Below are 14,642 nucleotides of genomic sequence, written 5' to 3'. Positions count from 1 at the left end.
GATATGTTGCAGCAATGCAAATTGAAGGAATGTTCAACGATATTCATTTCCTCTGGGCAGGTTTTCTAATAACATGTAGCAATAGGGATAATTGAAGCATTTGAGCTCATGTTTTGCTAGTAAACAAATAATGTGAGTGTGCGCTTCTCTAATGACATGATTTCTACATAGTACATAGAGATTGAATGACATATATAGCAAATTGAATCCTATAGGCAAGTTTCTACCCTTGCATGCAGACATCGAAATTTACCCATTCCCCGTTTTCACTAACACCCCAATTATTTATTACAAAGTTATTACATGCCCAAATATTGTACAAATAATGATAGTAGGTCCACAACATGCTCAAGAGAAATACCCAGCATTGTATGAGCCTGTATCAATTCTCATGCATTATACCTAGATTTCCAACAAGGAGCCATATTCATCAACACGACCCAGAATCTATAGAAGAGCTCAAATCCAAATCACACAACCATATTGACAGGCATTGAATCACATAAACCAACCATCTTAGATATTCAGCAGATAATAGGAAGAAAGGGTTGAGTGGGATAGTTCAGGTTTCAGGGAGTGACTAAAGACCCAAATCATAGTGTGTCAGAGTTCACAAAGGTCTCAAATGGATCCCGAGCAATGCACACACTTGGGAGGTCAGTAGTAGAAACCTTGGTGGTCTTGGCTTTCAGCCGACATTGAATGAGAGGTTCAGGATAACATAGGTAACAAATGGGAGAGAGTGGCCAACGGTTGAGGGACAGAAGTTCAGGGGATACACTTATATCTTAAAATAGACATAGCAAGGTTGACAACACAAATCAACTAATCAAATAGGTCACAAAACTTAAAAGCAGGTTCAGTAGGGACTTAGAAGCAGGTTTAACACTTAGTAAAATAATACACAGACAATCACATATTGAAAGAGTTAGGGAAGAAAATAAGTTGGCAAGATTGACAGAAGTTATCATACACAGGTGCATAGTACCAGCAAGTTTAAGAAAGGCACTGACTTTGAGATTTGAAGCATAATGATATTAATTATGTCAAACATGGTATGGAAACACAAACTTAATATGGCATTCTAAAGGTTTCAAACAGTCATTAAGGCTACAAGACTAAGCAAAACAGAAACATGCTGTGAGGGAGTAGATCATAGTTGATGTGAAAGGTCTTAGTACAGATTAGAACACATTACATATGCAAGACTATCATTACAGATTCAGAATAGAGTGGAAAAGTGAACCCATGTCAAATAGGCATTTGATAAGTTGGTATTTTACCAATTTATCTTGTCTTTAAGCTTATATTTTTGCTATAATTGATGTGATAAAATCATGTGCTTAATGCCATTTACTTCTATATTATAGGTTCTATGTGATTTAGAAGTGATGTTGAAGAAACCAAGTGAAACAAGTCAAAAAGAATCTAAAAAGAGAAAAAACTGGGCAATGCCCCCAGTGGTCGCAATTGTGACATAAGCCTGGGAATTGTGAAGATTACAGGCTTGGGTATTGCGAGGAAAGTATGGGAATTGCGAAGGAATATGATCTAGGCAGTCATCGCAAATGCAAAAAAGACTTCGCAAATGTGAAGTCAACCAGGGGAGTCAAACTTCGCAAATGCGAAGTCCTCTTCGCAAATACGAAAGTGCACAGTATAGCCATACTTCGCAATTGTGAACCTTTGTTTGCAAATGCGAAAATCGAGCTTCAGACCTGGGCAATTATGGAATTTCATATTTTTGGCCCTAAACCATTTAATACTCGACTAGGCTCATTTGTAAAAGATCTTGGGCATATCTTTGGCTTATTTTCAGTTCTTAGGGCTTGAGAGAACAAGGTTGGAAGCTAGGGCTTTGCACACACACTTTGGTCTTGAAGATTTGAAGCTTTTGGTTAAGAATTTCTTACCCATTTATGTTGCTTTCTTCATTTCCTTGCTTTGTATTGTATATCTAAGTGTGTAGTATTTTAGTCAACACTTGAATCTTGTTTATGGAAATATTCATGTTTAAAGTGTGGATTAAGTACCTTGTTGTGCTTATGTATTGAATGATTTTTTTCTTTTATGAAGTGAGTTATTGTTACTTTAATTATTCTTGTTCTTTAATGTTTCCAAAGGGACTAGCTAACCCTAGGACTCGCCCATTAACTCCGAATTAATTTTGGAAGATAATTTGGGGTTGGGAAAGATTAATTAACAAGAAGTTGAGGTTTTAACCCTCATTTTATAGATTCTACCTAGGGATAGGATTGAACTACTTGTAAGCATTTCGGGTGTACTTATCCTCTTAATTTGGTTAGAAATAATTCAATTATGAAGTCTTGTTAGTCTTCGGAAGAAGTTAATTAAGAATTATCATCCGTGGCTAATTAACATAAACTCGCTCATATTTGTAAAATCATGAAATACATTGGATCATTACTTGAGTGTAATTCCCGATGCATTCATACTTGTAGCCATTGATCATTTTACTTACTTTCTAGGTTAGTTTACTTTTCCGCATTTAGATATTAAACATTTTCTAAACCAAAATCTAAGTGTTTGGCATTGCGCGATAAGTGATAATTCTCTTACATTCCTAACCGCCTACATATTGTTCTCTGTGGGATTCGACCCCGACTCATAGTTGGGTAAATTATATTGCGTGCGATCGTGTCCATTTAATTTTTAGTAGTGGATTTGGACGTCATCAGCAGATTGACACACTAGACTAATTAACTAAAGAAAGTTCAAATTATGTCATGGATTCATCCTAATATCATGAAGCACTTCAAACAAGTTGAGATGATTGTTATAAAACCTCAAACAATCACTAAAGGGGTATGAGATCAAGTGAGCATGCTGAGTGACAAAATAGTAGAGAAACATGTCACACGTTATCACAGATGTGAGGCCTTCATTATAGAGATTCATGACAAAGTAGGTAAGCATATTCATGAACACTCAGGCATAAATACACAAGCTTAGAGATAGACAATCTTAGAACTAGCAGCATTAGGAGAAGTTAAATGCTAAAGAGACTCAAAACGAGTGTAAAGTTAACAGAGTTGTGCATAAAATTAACCCAAAGACACACTTAGACATAGATTTCAAAAGTGAGAATACACGCAAATCAGAGACACACAAAAAATGAATTGCAAAAGGTCAAGCGATTTACCAGTTAAACGGACAACAATAAGAACAAAAGATCCACAAGAACCCAGAATCTCAATGTCTCAAAGTTCCCAAGAGCTTCAAAAGAACCCCGGGCAATGCTCGCACCAAGAGAAAGTTCGAACAATAGAATCTCAGTGGCCTTAGCTTTCCGCCGGCCAAAAATAAAGTACGCAACAAGATAATGAGGGAATCACAGAACAAAGCACAAATTTTTAGTGAAAGTGTCGATTAAAAGTCTAGTCTCGAAGGGGGATAGGGAGGGGTTTATATAGTGATAGAAATCGGACAAGTAAACAAGGAAATATTGTAAAAGTCAAACATAAATAAGGAAGCAATAACATGCAGAATCAAGAAAAATCAGATAAGGGAATAAATAGGTAAACCCTAGTTGACAGAAATCAAATATTGGCCAAAAATCTTGGCTAATCGGACCCATATAACCATGGTCATGATGTATATGGACTAAATAACATCCATATTCAAGTGGTTGAAGTGGAATGGCAGTATTCTAAGAGATAGTACTTTCCATGTTTAGGTAAGTACTAGGTGATACCATAGTTTTGTAGAAGATACCGGAATAACACACAAAAGGTAAGGAAATCATGGAAAGAATTCATGCTTGAGACGGATTTGGAGAGATTTGAGAGGGTGGCTAGGTTTTCTGTGGAGAAGAGAAGAGAGAATTCAAAGGCGACGTCTAAGAAGAAATGGTAGGGTTTTGGGGTGGGTTAGGTTAATTTAAATGGGGGGACGAATGAGGACCGATGATCTTGGCTGGGATTAAAAAATAAATGGGGCGGGTCGATTAGAACTGGTACCAACCGGGTTTTGTAAAGGGGTCGTTTGACTTTGGGCTAGGGGTTCTGGGCTAAGGTATTGGGCAATTCTTGGTCCGAAAATTGATTTAAAATTGGGCCATCCTTTTAAACACACGTAATTTACAAAAATAATTAGTAAATGAATAAATAATATTTTTATGCACTAAAATGATTAAAAATAATGACTTAGCATTAAAAAAATATAAAATGCTATTTTTAACACAAATAGTATAAATATAAGGAGCATTTGTATATGTGTATAGACTATTATCGCAAAATTAGATAAATAGCTTTAAAATGTGAACATAATTATATGAAATGAAGTGAAAATATTATGAGACATATATGAGGATACAAAAATAGTAATTTTGGATGATTAAATTACCACAAATAATTCAAAGGAGTAATTACTAATTATTTATGTAATTTAAATGCAAGAAAATTTATTTAAAAGCTCTAAAAATTATGGAAAATTATACAATTTGTAAACTAAATAATGATGCAAAATTGATGTTTTTAAAGTATATATACATTTTGAAAAACATGAGGGCAAAATTGGGTATCAACAGCTGCCCCTCTTTACCCAGAAACAATGAAAGAGTTGTCGAGTAAAGAAAACGATGACCAATTTTAGCTGAATTAAATGAGGGATGTTGTGAATTGAAAAAACATGGGGGCCGAACCTTGGTTCCTGAGTTGCCTACGTATCCAGGTGTTACGGGAATCTGGACGTGTGTAGTTCTGGATCCAACGATGAACAAAGCCGATGGAGTTGTTATAGGAATGGTCGTATGTTTCGGAAAGGGTTCTTTTGGGTAAGATAGTATCCAATGAATTTATGTGAAGTCATGAATGGAATCTGAAACATTACGGATGTGTTATACAACAAATATCTGAACGGTCATAGAGTAAAAAGCGGGTAATTGATGGTGGTCGGTTATGTTTGAAACAATTGCAGGATGTGAACGTTGTGAATAGAAACCGGACCAAAGATTGCTCCTGTTTGTAGAACGATTACTTCCTGGATTACCTGCCAAACTTAAAACACGATGCATGCAAATATATATGGATTATTGCGAGAATTTAAACATGATATAAATTTCCTTTTGACCATGAAGGTTGTCTTTGGACGGTGAGGATGATATCCTTAGACCATGACGTCCTGGGCCATGAATCGTGTGATAAGGGATTTGCAGGCCATGAAATGATGTCCTCAGGCCTTGAGGATGGTGCCTTTGGACTATGACGCCTTTGAATAATAATGTGCACTTTTGAGAGATCCTCAGGCCATGGAATGGTGTCTTTCGGCTATGAGGATGATATCTTAGGACTATGACGCCTTTGGACAAAATGGTGATGTTTCACTCCATGAAATGCAAAGATATGATACTTGGCCATGTGGGAAATAAAACAATATAAGGCTTAGTCCTGTATAAGATGAGGGCAGTGCTTAGCCCCAGGTGAATAGAGGATAGTGCTAAGTCTTAGATAGCATAATGGAGATAGTATTTAATCTTGAGGAAAAGGCAGTGCTTAACCTTATGCAATTAGGGAGGCAATGCTTAGCCTCATGCAGGAATAGGAGACAATGCTCAGTCTCGATGCGAAAAAAGGCAGTGCTTAGCCTTATGCAATTAGGGAGGCAATGCTTAGCCTCATGCAAAGAGGAGACAATGCTTAGTCTCTTGCAGGGAAAGATAGTGCTTAGTCTTATGCAATTAGGGAGACAATGCTCAGCCTCATGCAAAGAGGGAGACAATGCTTAGTCTCATGCAAGGAAAGACATTGCTTAGCCTTAAGCAATTGGGGAAGCAATGCTTAGCCTCATGCAAAGAGGAGACAATGCTTAGTCTCATGCAGTGAAAGGCAGTGCTTAGCCTTACGCAATTGGGGAGGAAATGCTTAGCCTCATGCAAAGAGGGAGACATGCTTAGTCTCATGTAGGGAAAGGCTAGTGCTTAGCCTTTTACAATTAGGGAAGCAATTCTTAGCCTCGTGCAAAGAAGAAGACAATGCTTAGTCTCATGTAGGGAAAGGCAGTGCTTATCCTTATGCAATTAGGGAGGCAATGCTTATCCTAATACAAGAAAACGTTAAGTGATAGTGAGAAGTAAAGTATTTCTTAGTTGGAGATGTTCACGCTAGATACTTTGCTATCTTAAAGGCAGTGACTCGATGTATTTGCAAATATCGTTGTCTTATTGTGTCTGCATCCAAAGAAAAATTGTGAGTTCTATGGGGGAAGGTTGGTTTGCGCTTTCGTTTTCTTGCTCTATCTTTGCTCCTGCCTTGAGATCCTGTTTGAGTTACCCTGGGTAACATTTGGTTGTCATCGAAATAAAGTTTTCCAAAAATATGCATGTATTTGATAAATATAATTATTTGAAATGTAGTAGTATGCAATATCAAAAAATTTAGATGAACCGATGACTGTGACATATTTTAGAGACCTTGTGACCTCCTTGCTTTAGAATTTTCAGGGTCCCTCTCAAAATTCTGCCCCACTTTAAATGCAATACTTTGGCTATTTCGCATATGACGAAGTTGGCTGAACTTTCTTCAGAATTTTTAGGGTCCTCCTTAAAATTCTGCCTAGTTTCTGATCATGGAAAAAATGAAGATTTTATTAAGATATGACCGAATCCACAGGGCTGCCTACATATCTCCTCTTAAACAGAAATCGGGTCAAAGGTAGTTCAGTTACATCAAATGAAGAAATGTGAACAATCCTAAACATAGTATCTCTTGACTGTGTCTGAGTGGATAGGTTTTTGCCAAATTTCTCCGTCCATTTCTGCAAGTATGGGAGCTCCTCCCCTTAGTACTCGGTGAACAATGTAGGGACCTTGCCAATTGGGTGAAAACTTCCCCTTTGCTTCATCGTGATGTGGGAAGATCCATTTCAGCAACAATTGCCTCGGTGTGAATTGCCTTGGTCTGATGTTTTTGTTGAAATCTCTTGCCATTCTGTCCTGGTAGAGTTTACCATGACATACTTCATTCATTCTCTTTCCATCAATGAGGGCCAGTTGTTCATAGTGGCTTTGTACCCATTCTGTATCACTGAGCTCAACTTCTTGTATGATTCTTAGAGAAGGGATTTCTACTTTAGGAGGGATAACTGCTTTAATAAATAAGGAGTTGCCCCAGTTGATGTGCGAATTGTGGTACGATATCCAAGCAAAGAAAATGGTAGCTTTTAGTGCCATTGTTTGTAATTATATGCCATTTTCCTCAATATTTTCTTGATGTTTTTATTGGAGGCTTCTATAGCTCCATTCATTTGCGGCATGTATGCTGTGGAATTCTTATGCTTGATCTTGAAGGTCTCACACATAGCCTTCAATAGATCATTGTTAAGGTTGGCGGTGTTGTCGGTGATGATTGACTATTGTATTCCGAATCGGCAAACAATGCGATCATGAACAAAATCTGCAACAACCTTCTTAGTTATAGCTTTGTAAGATATGACTTCAACCCATTTTGTAAAATAGTCTATGGCCACCAGAATAAATCTACGCCAGTTTGAAATAACGGGTTCGATTGGACCGATGACATCCATGCTCCAAGCGGAGAAAGGCTAGGGTACACTTGTTACATTTAGTTCATTGGGTGGGACTCCTATCATATCAGCATGTATCTGGCGTTGGTGAAAATTCTGGATGTACTTGATGCAGTCTATTTCTATGGTCATCTAGAAATACCCTGCTCTTAGTAGTTTGTTGGCTATGACAAAACAATTCATGTGCTGCGCGCAAGTTCCGGCATGTATTTCCTCGAGCAATCTGGATGCTTCCTTGGCATTGACACACCATAGTAACCCCAAGTCAGGAGTCCTTTTGTACAGAGTTCCTATGCTTTGAAAGAAGTGGTTGGCTATCCTCCGGAGTGTGCATTTCTAATTATGAGTTACTTGCTCTGGGTACTCTCCTTTTGGCAAGTATTCTTTGATATCGTGGAACCATGTATTTCCATCAATTTATTCTTCAACATGAGCACAATAAGCTGATTTCTTATGAATTCCTATTAGGATAGGATTGATGAAATTCTTGTCTGGGTGCTGCATCATGGAAGATAAAGTGGCTAATGCATCTATGAACTCATTCTGAATCCTCGAACATGTTTGAATTTTATTTTCGTGAACCTCTTGATAAGCTCTTGCACATAGTGTAGATATGGTAATATCTTGGTGTTCTTTATATCCCATTCTCCTAAGATCTGATGCACCAAAAGGTCTGAATCTCCAATCACCAGAAATTCTTGAACATTCATGTCAGGGCTAACCTGTGTCCCATGATACAAGCCTCAAATTCTTCCATTTTGTTAGTACATGGAAACCTAAGTTTTGCAGATACCGGATAGTGTTGGCCTATTTCTCACACTAAGATAACTCCAATACCCACTTCTTTAAAGTTTGTAGCTCCATCGAAGAACATTCTCCAACCATGGTATGCTTCAGTGATATCTTCTCCCACAAACGATACCTCCTTGTCGGGAAAATATGTTTTCAATGGTTTATATTCTCCATCTATAGGAATTTTTGCCAAAGGATCCACCAACACTTATCCTTTGACCACCTTCTGAGTTACATAGATGATATCAAACTCACTTAGTAATATCTGCCATTTTGCTAACTTTCCCATAGGCATGGCTTTCTGGAAAATATATTTCAGCGGATCCATCCTTGAAATGAGATATGTGGTGTAGGCACAGAAGTAGTGCCTCAACTTTTGAGCTATCCATGTCAGAGCGCAATAGGTGCGCTCTAGCAAAGAGTACTGTGCTTCATGGGGTGTGAATTTCTTACTCAGATAATATATGGCCTGCTCCTTTCTTCCTGTCTCATCGTGTTTTCCTAGAACACAACTAAAAGCCCCATCTAGTAGGGACAAATAAAACAACAAAGGTCTCTCTGGTTTCGGTGGGACTAGAACAAGTGGTTTAGATAAATACTCCTTGATTTTGTCGAAGGCCTTCTAGCATTATTCAGTCCAGCTTGTTGCAGCATCTTTCTTCAACATTTTGAAAATCGGTTCACATATCACAGTTGATTGTGCTATGAAATGGATGATGTAGTTGAGACGCCCTAAGAAACTCATCACATATTTCTTGTTCTTCGGATGTGGCAAGTCCTGGATAGCTTTGACCATTGATGGGTCCAATTCAATCCCTCGGTGGCTGACGCTGAATCCTCGCAATTTTCTGGTGGGGACTCTAAAGGCACACTTTACGAGATTCAATTTCAGATTGTATCTTCGAAGCAGATCGAAGAACTTCTTCAAGTTTGCTATATGATCTGTGCTTCTTCTGGATTTGATGATGATGTTATCCATGTACACCTCTATTTCCTTATGTACCATGTCGTGGAAAATAGTTGTCATAGCTCTTATGTAAGTGGCTCCAGCATTTTTCAAGCAAACAACATCATTTTATAGCAGTACATCCCCCATGGTATGATAAAGGCTATCTTTTGGCATCCTCTTCATCCATCCAAATCTGATGATACCCCACGAAGCAATCCACAAAAGACTGAAGTTCATGTTTGGCATAGTTGTCGATCAGTATGTGTATATTGGGCAATGGGAAATCATCTTTGGGACACGCGCTGTTTAAATAGCGATAATCGACACACATTCGGACTTTCCCATCTTTCTTCAAGACTGGCACGATGTTGGCCAACCAAATCAGATGCTCAACCACTCTGAGAACCTTGGCTTTGATTTGCTTAGTGACTTCCTCTTTTATTTTCAAATTCATATTTGGCTTGAATTTTCGGAGTTTTTGTTTTACAGGTGGACACATAGGATCGGTAGGTAGCTTGTGAGCCACTATGGATGTGCTCAAACCTGTCATATCATCGTAGGATCATGCAAAGATATCTTCATACTCTTTCAGGAATCGGATGCATTCTTCCTTCTTTGATGGTGATAGATGAATGCTTATATGTGTTTCCTTAACTATTTCGGAGTCCCTTAGGTTAACTGTCTCGGTCTCATCCAAATTAGACTTAGGCTTATTTTCAAAGTTTTCCACTTCTTTGAGAATTGCCTTAGGTATTATATCCTCTTGCAGATCCTCTGAATCACTATCCTTATGTTGCGTTGTCTCATTACATGTCACAGTCATAGGTTCATCGGGATAAGTAATAATAATGCCGTAGAGAGAAAATGTAAAGAACAATAATAAATATTAAAAATAGCAATGTATTGATAAAAATATTTAAAACGTCAAACAAGTACGGCTCAATTATTCGAGCAATTGTTTCAAAACATAATACGTTCAAAACAAAATATAGAAAATGTCTTAGATGCTCATAAAATTGCTTTTAAAAATAATTGATGCTAATTTCTAGGCTACCAGGAACTCGGTGGGCCCACGATGGTGCAACAGTCCAGTTCTTGAGAATAGCTCCTTTCTCCACAATCTGAATAGTAATTTCTTCCTCCTCCTCATCCTCCTCAACTATCGCACTGTAATCCATGTCTTCATCATCCAGAAATAACTTCCTTATGCCTGCTAAAGCATCATCTTCTCCAGACCCCCACATCATGTCAGCTTGATGAAATGTCTAGTGCAAATGTGGTACAAGTTGTTCCAGCGAATAATAAGGACCACGCCATGGAGACGACCAATCCTGGTACTCTTGCTAGGTGTATTCATACTCAAACCCAAAAGTTGTACCATGACACTTTAGCTGTACCAGTTTGGTGATCCCTTGGGGATTCTTGCCGAGACCCTTGCTAGGCTTATACCTTGTCCATAGCAATATGATTTTTATCTTGCTGCTCCACCATTTGTCCTTTTCAACTATGTTGATGCGCTCAATGCAATGGTATATTTCTCCACCCAGCTTCCTCATGTTATCGATGACTGGAATAGTCTGATTGGTATAGATGGGATTACTCCTGTCTCCAAGGATGATCACTTCCTGATGGTTCCATTCAAACTTCATAGCATGATGCAGAGTAGAAGCTACGGACCCAGCGACATGTATCCAGGGTCGTCTCAATAGTAGATTTTAGGTAGCAGATATATCTAGCACTTGAAACTCAATATCAAACCAGGTTGGGCCCATCTGTAGACTGAGGTTGATCTCTCCAATTGTGGCCCTCTGAGATCCATCAAACACCTTCATATTAATACTTCCTACTCGTATCTCATGCAGGATTTTACCCAGCCTCTTCAGAGTAGTCAGTGGACATATGTTGAGACTCGAGCCCCCATCTATCAGGATCCTAGCGATGTATTTGTCCTCAAATTCTATTATGATATGTAGTGCCCTATTGTGACTTAGTCCTTCCGGTGGTAGCTCTTCTTCATTAAAAGTGATTTTGTGGCTCTTCCATACCTGCCCAACCATGTTGGCCATTTCCCCACTGGTGATGTTGGTGGGTACATAGACTTCACTCAGCACCTTCATCAGGGCGTGCCTGTGTGTCTCAAAGTTTTGTAGCAGTGATAAAATGAATATCTGAGCAGGAGTTTTGTTCAAATGGTCAACTATAGAGTATTCTCTCACTTGCACTTTTCTCCAAAGGTTGTCAAGGCTAGTCTTAATGACGAGTGGATTAGATGCAGCTTCTTTTCTTGTGCCTCCCAAGTGCTCAGTTCTATAAACCCTGCAAGTTCTAGTCATGCCTTGTGCTGCACTTGTTTCTTCCATTTTCGCTTTTCCTTTCCTTCTTGCTCCGCAACATAATCCCACGGTATAACATCAGACTTATAAGATGGCGTAGGTGATACCACTATGGTGAAGGGTGTGGTCACCTCGACTTCAAATGGTGCTGGTGTGACTACTTCAACCTCGATCGGTGTCTGGGTTTGTACTACGATAGGCGTGAGAGTGACTAGATATGTTTTAGGATCATCCCTCTCCCGAATGAGTCCAACTGACCCTTTTAAATCCCATTCTTCATCAGTCTCTATCACATTTACTCCCTCACCTTTAAGATCTAAGAGAGGATTATTACGAACATTGGGTGTAGTCTCCTTTCCTTGTATGACTTTAGTGTTGTTTAATGTCTGGATCTTGTCCTTTAGAGTGCTACATTCATCAGTGGTATGACCCTTCATGCCTGAGTGATAGGCACATGTCTTGTTTGGGTTAATCCACTGAGAAGGGTTTTCCATAACAACATTGGGAATGGGAGTGACGTAACTGGTAGCCTTCAATCTCTAGTATAGTTGGTCTATAGGTTCAGCAATCGAAGTATTTTGTCTGGGTGGTCTGCGATCGAAATTAGGTCTTGGTTTTTGATAATTTTGGCGGGCTGGTGGTGGTGAGTGGTAATATGCGGGCTAGGTGTTATAAGTGTGTTAGGTGGCAGTAGGTTGTTGGTATCTGGGGGTGAAGGCTGGTATGTGGGTGGAGGTGTTTGGTATGTGAGAGGAGACTTCGGAACTTGGGCTACCATTACTGCACCCACTTCTTCCTTCTTGGAGATACCTCCTGACTGAAAGCTTTATTTGTGGCCTGGAATGCTTCGAAATTTGTTACCATTCCACTCTTGATCCCTTCTTCTATTCTTTCTCCCAGTTTGATGATGTTAGAGAATTTATGATTTTCAATAACCATCAACCTTTCATAGTATTGCGGGTATTGAGCTTTGACAAAGAACTTATTCATTTGTTCTTCTTCAAGTGCCGCCCTTTCTTTCGCAGCTTCCAATATCCACCGAGTAGCATACTCGCGGAAGGTTTCCGTTGGTTTCTTCTTGAGATTTTGGATGTAGAAAACATCTGGTGTATTTTCTGTGTTGAACCTGAACCGATCCATAAAATCTGACGCCATGCTCACCCAATTAACCCACTTCTTCGGGTTCTGACTCATGTACCAAGACAAAGCATCTCCAGTGAGGCTCCTCATGAATAGCTTCATACGAAGCCGTTCATCTTTACCAACCCCTACAAGTTTGTCATAGTATGTTCTTAGATGCACTTTCGAATCACCAATTTCGTCGAACCTTTCGAACTTTGGAGGTTTGTAACCCTCCGACAGTTCTACATCTAGTTGAACGCAAAAGTCCTCATAATTCAAACCCTCAATGCCCTTTCCACCTACGACACTCTGAACTCTACCAGTGAGCTTTTTGAGTTCTTCTGCCATATTCTTGACGAGCAGGTTTTTCTTAGTGGATTCCGGTATTTATAGGGTTTGTTGTGGGGTGTGGGGTAAAGTTTCCACATATATGAAATTGCTTTGGTGGACTTCAAGAATTCAGGCATGATGGTGGTCATTGGTTAGTTTTCGGGATCAAGAGTAGGTTCCAGTGCATTTTGAAGGGTATGGTAAGTGATGGTTTGTGGGCATTGAGTTGGATGGTGATGGTGTTGCTGAGGAGTAGGTACCGGTGGAGGGTTATGGTTCTAGGAAGGAGTGGTGTATTGATGTGGTGCGGGAGGGTTTGGTAGTGGATTTTGGTTTTGTGTGTTTTGGGGAGGTGCCGGGTTAGGGGCGTTTTGTTGATTGACATCGGGGATGTTTAGGGTGAGGGAAAGGTTTGCCAAGTTCAGAACCTGCTCAAGTTCTCCTTGTAGCTCCAGTATTTTCTCTTACAGGCATAGGACCAATTCATTAAGTGCTGGAGTACTCCGACCATCCGAAGTTTCAACGTTTTTTGCATTGTACCTTCTGATACTGCTTAAATTATCCATTTTTCCTTTCCATTTGCTTTTGCCTTTAGGATAACTTGGTGGAGGAGGAAGTGGAGAACCTCTGGATCTAGTGTGATATGCGGATGATGCCAATATGCACGAACCAACCTTGGGGAATGAGAATAATCAAAAGAAAGTAAAACAAAAGGTAACCAAGTCAGTAAGGGATATTGAGAGAATACTTGCAATATTGAACATGTTTCATAATAAATCCGCGTCCTAATTTGGGGACCTTGTTGTGTCCGAGGTAGGCCTAGCGTCACATAAACTTGGAGAAAATTGATGCCAATAATTGGGTCATTTCATTAATGCAAAAATGAATCAAATCCTTACTAAACTGTCAATAATAAGAAAGTTACTAATGGCATTTGCCTTATTACAATCGAAATCTAAAACTAAGCTAGAAAGCAGTAAAGAACATCATTTCCTAATCTACTTGGTCCCAGAAGGACCTTCCCCGTGCTTGGATCTTTTGACTCCATCGATTAGATTCCCAAGTTGTGCATGTCCAACAACATGTAAGCCCTTTCTAGATTCCCCCTTATTTACCTTGAAAATGGTAACTACAATTATATTTGATTTTGTGGTTCTAAAATATGTGATTTATCTCAATACTAGTTGTTAGGCAAAAAATGCTAAGTGTGAGTAAAGAAAATAAAAAATTGCAAACCAATAGGGCCACATGGCAGGTCCTCGAGCTGTCTAGAGTGGGGCCTCGAGGTCTATACGGACTGATAGCAGTGAACAATTAATGAAGGATCAGTTATAATCAAAGCCTCAAAGACAACCTTTTGTGGTTAATGATGAGAAATAAATGAAGAACAACAATTAATAATGAATGAACAACGAAAGAATGAGCAATAAATGTAAAGAACAATTGTATTAGCGAAGAAAAAAGAATATTGTAATGTATTCAATATGTTGTGTAATGAATCATTCTTCGAGAGAGAAGTTACAAGGTGATATGGGTCCCCTTTATATAGTAGGGGGGATCCTTACATAGTACAT

The 14,642-nt window shown here is 39.0% G+C and overlaps 2 protein-coding genes across 2 annotated transcripts; both read right to left on the bottom strand.

Annotated features, from left to right (window-relative positions):
• Nucleotides 1–6,709: 6,709 nt before the first annotated feature.
• Nucleotides 6,710–7,189, bottom strand: LOC138887286 (uncharacterized). The gene has a single exon (XM_070169015.1). The coding sequence runs from the start codon at nt 7,187–7,189 to the stop codon at nt 6,710–6,712; it is 480 nt and encodes a 159-aa protein (XP_070025116.1).
• Nucleotides 7,190–12,393: 5,204 nt separating this feature from the next.
• Nucleotides 12,394–13,086, bottom strand: LOC138887285 (uncharacterized). The gene has a single exon (XM_070169014.1). It carries the CDS (start codon nt 13,084–13,086, stop codon nt 12,394–12,396), a length of 693 nt encoding a protein of 230 aa, XP_070025115.1.
• Between the last annotated feature and the right edge of the window lie 1,556 nt (nt 13,087–14,642).

Source organism: Nicotiana sylvestris, chromosome 3, assembly GCF_000393655.2.
Source record: "Nicotiana sylvestris chromosome 3, ASM39365v2, whole genome shotgun sequence".
Classification (NCBI taxonomy): Eukaryota; Viridiplantae; Streptophyta; class Magnoliopsida; order Solanales; family Solanaceae; genus Nicotiana; species Nicotiana sylvestris.
Note: the sequence above shows the minus strand (reverse complement) of the source record. Positions and strands in the feature narration are given on the sequence as shown.

Coding starts and splice junctions, on each gene's coding strand:
- LOC138887285 (XM_070169014.1), bottom strand. CDS start 13,086: ATGGCAGAAGAACTCAAAAAGCTCACTGGTAGAGTTCAGAGTGTCGTA.
- LOC138887286 (XM_070169015.1), bottom strand. CDS start 7,189: ATGGCACTAAAAGCTACCATTTTCTTTGCTTGGATATCGTACCACAAT.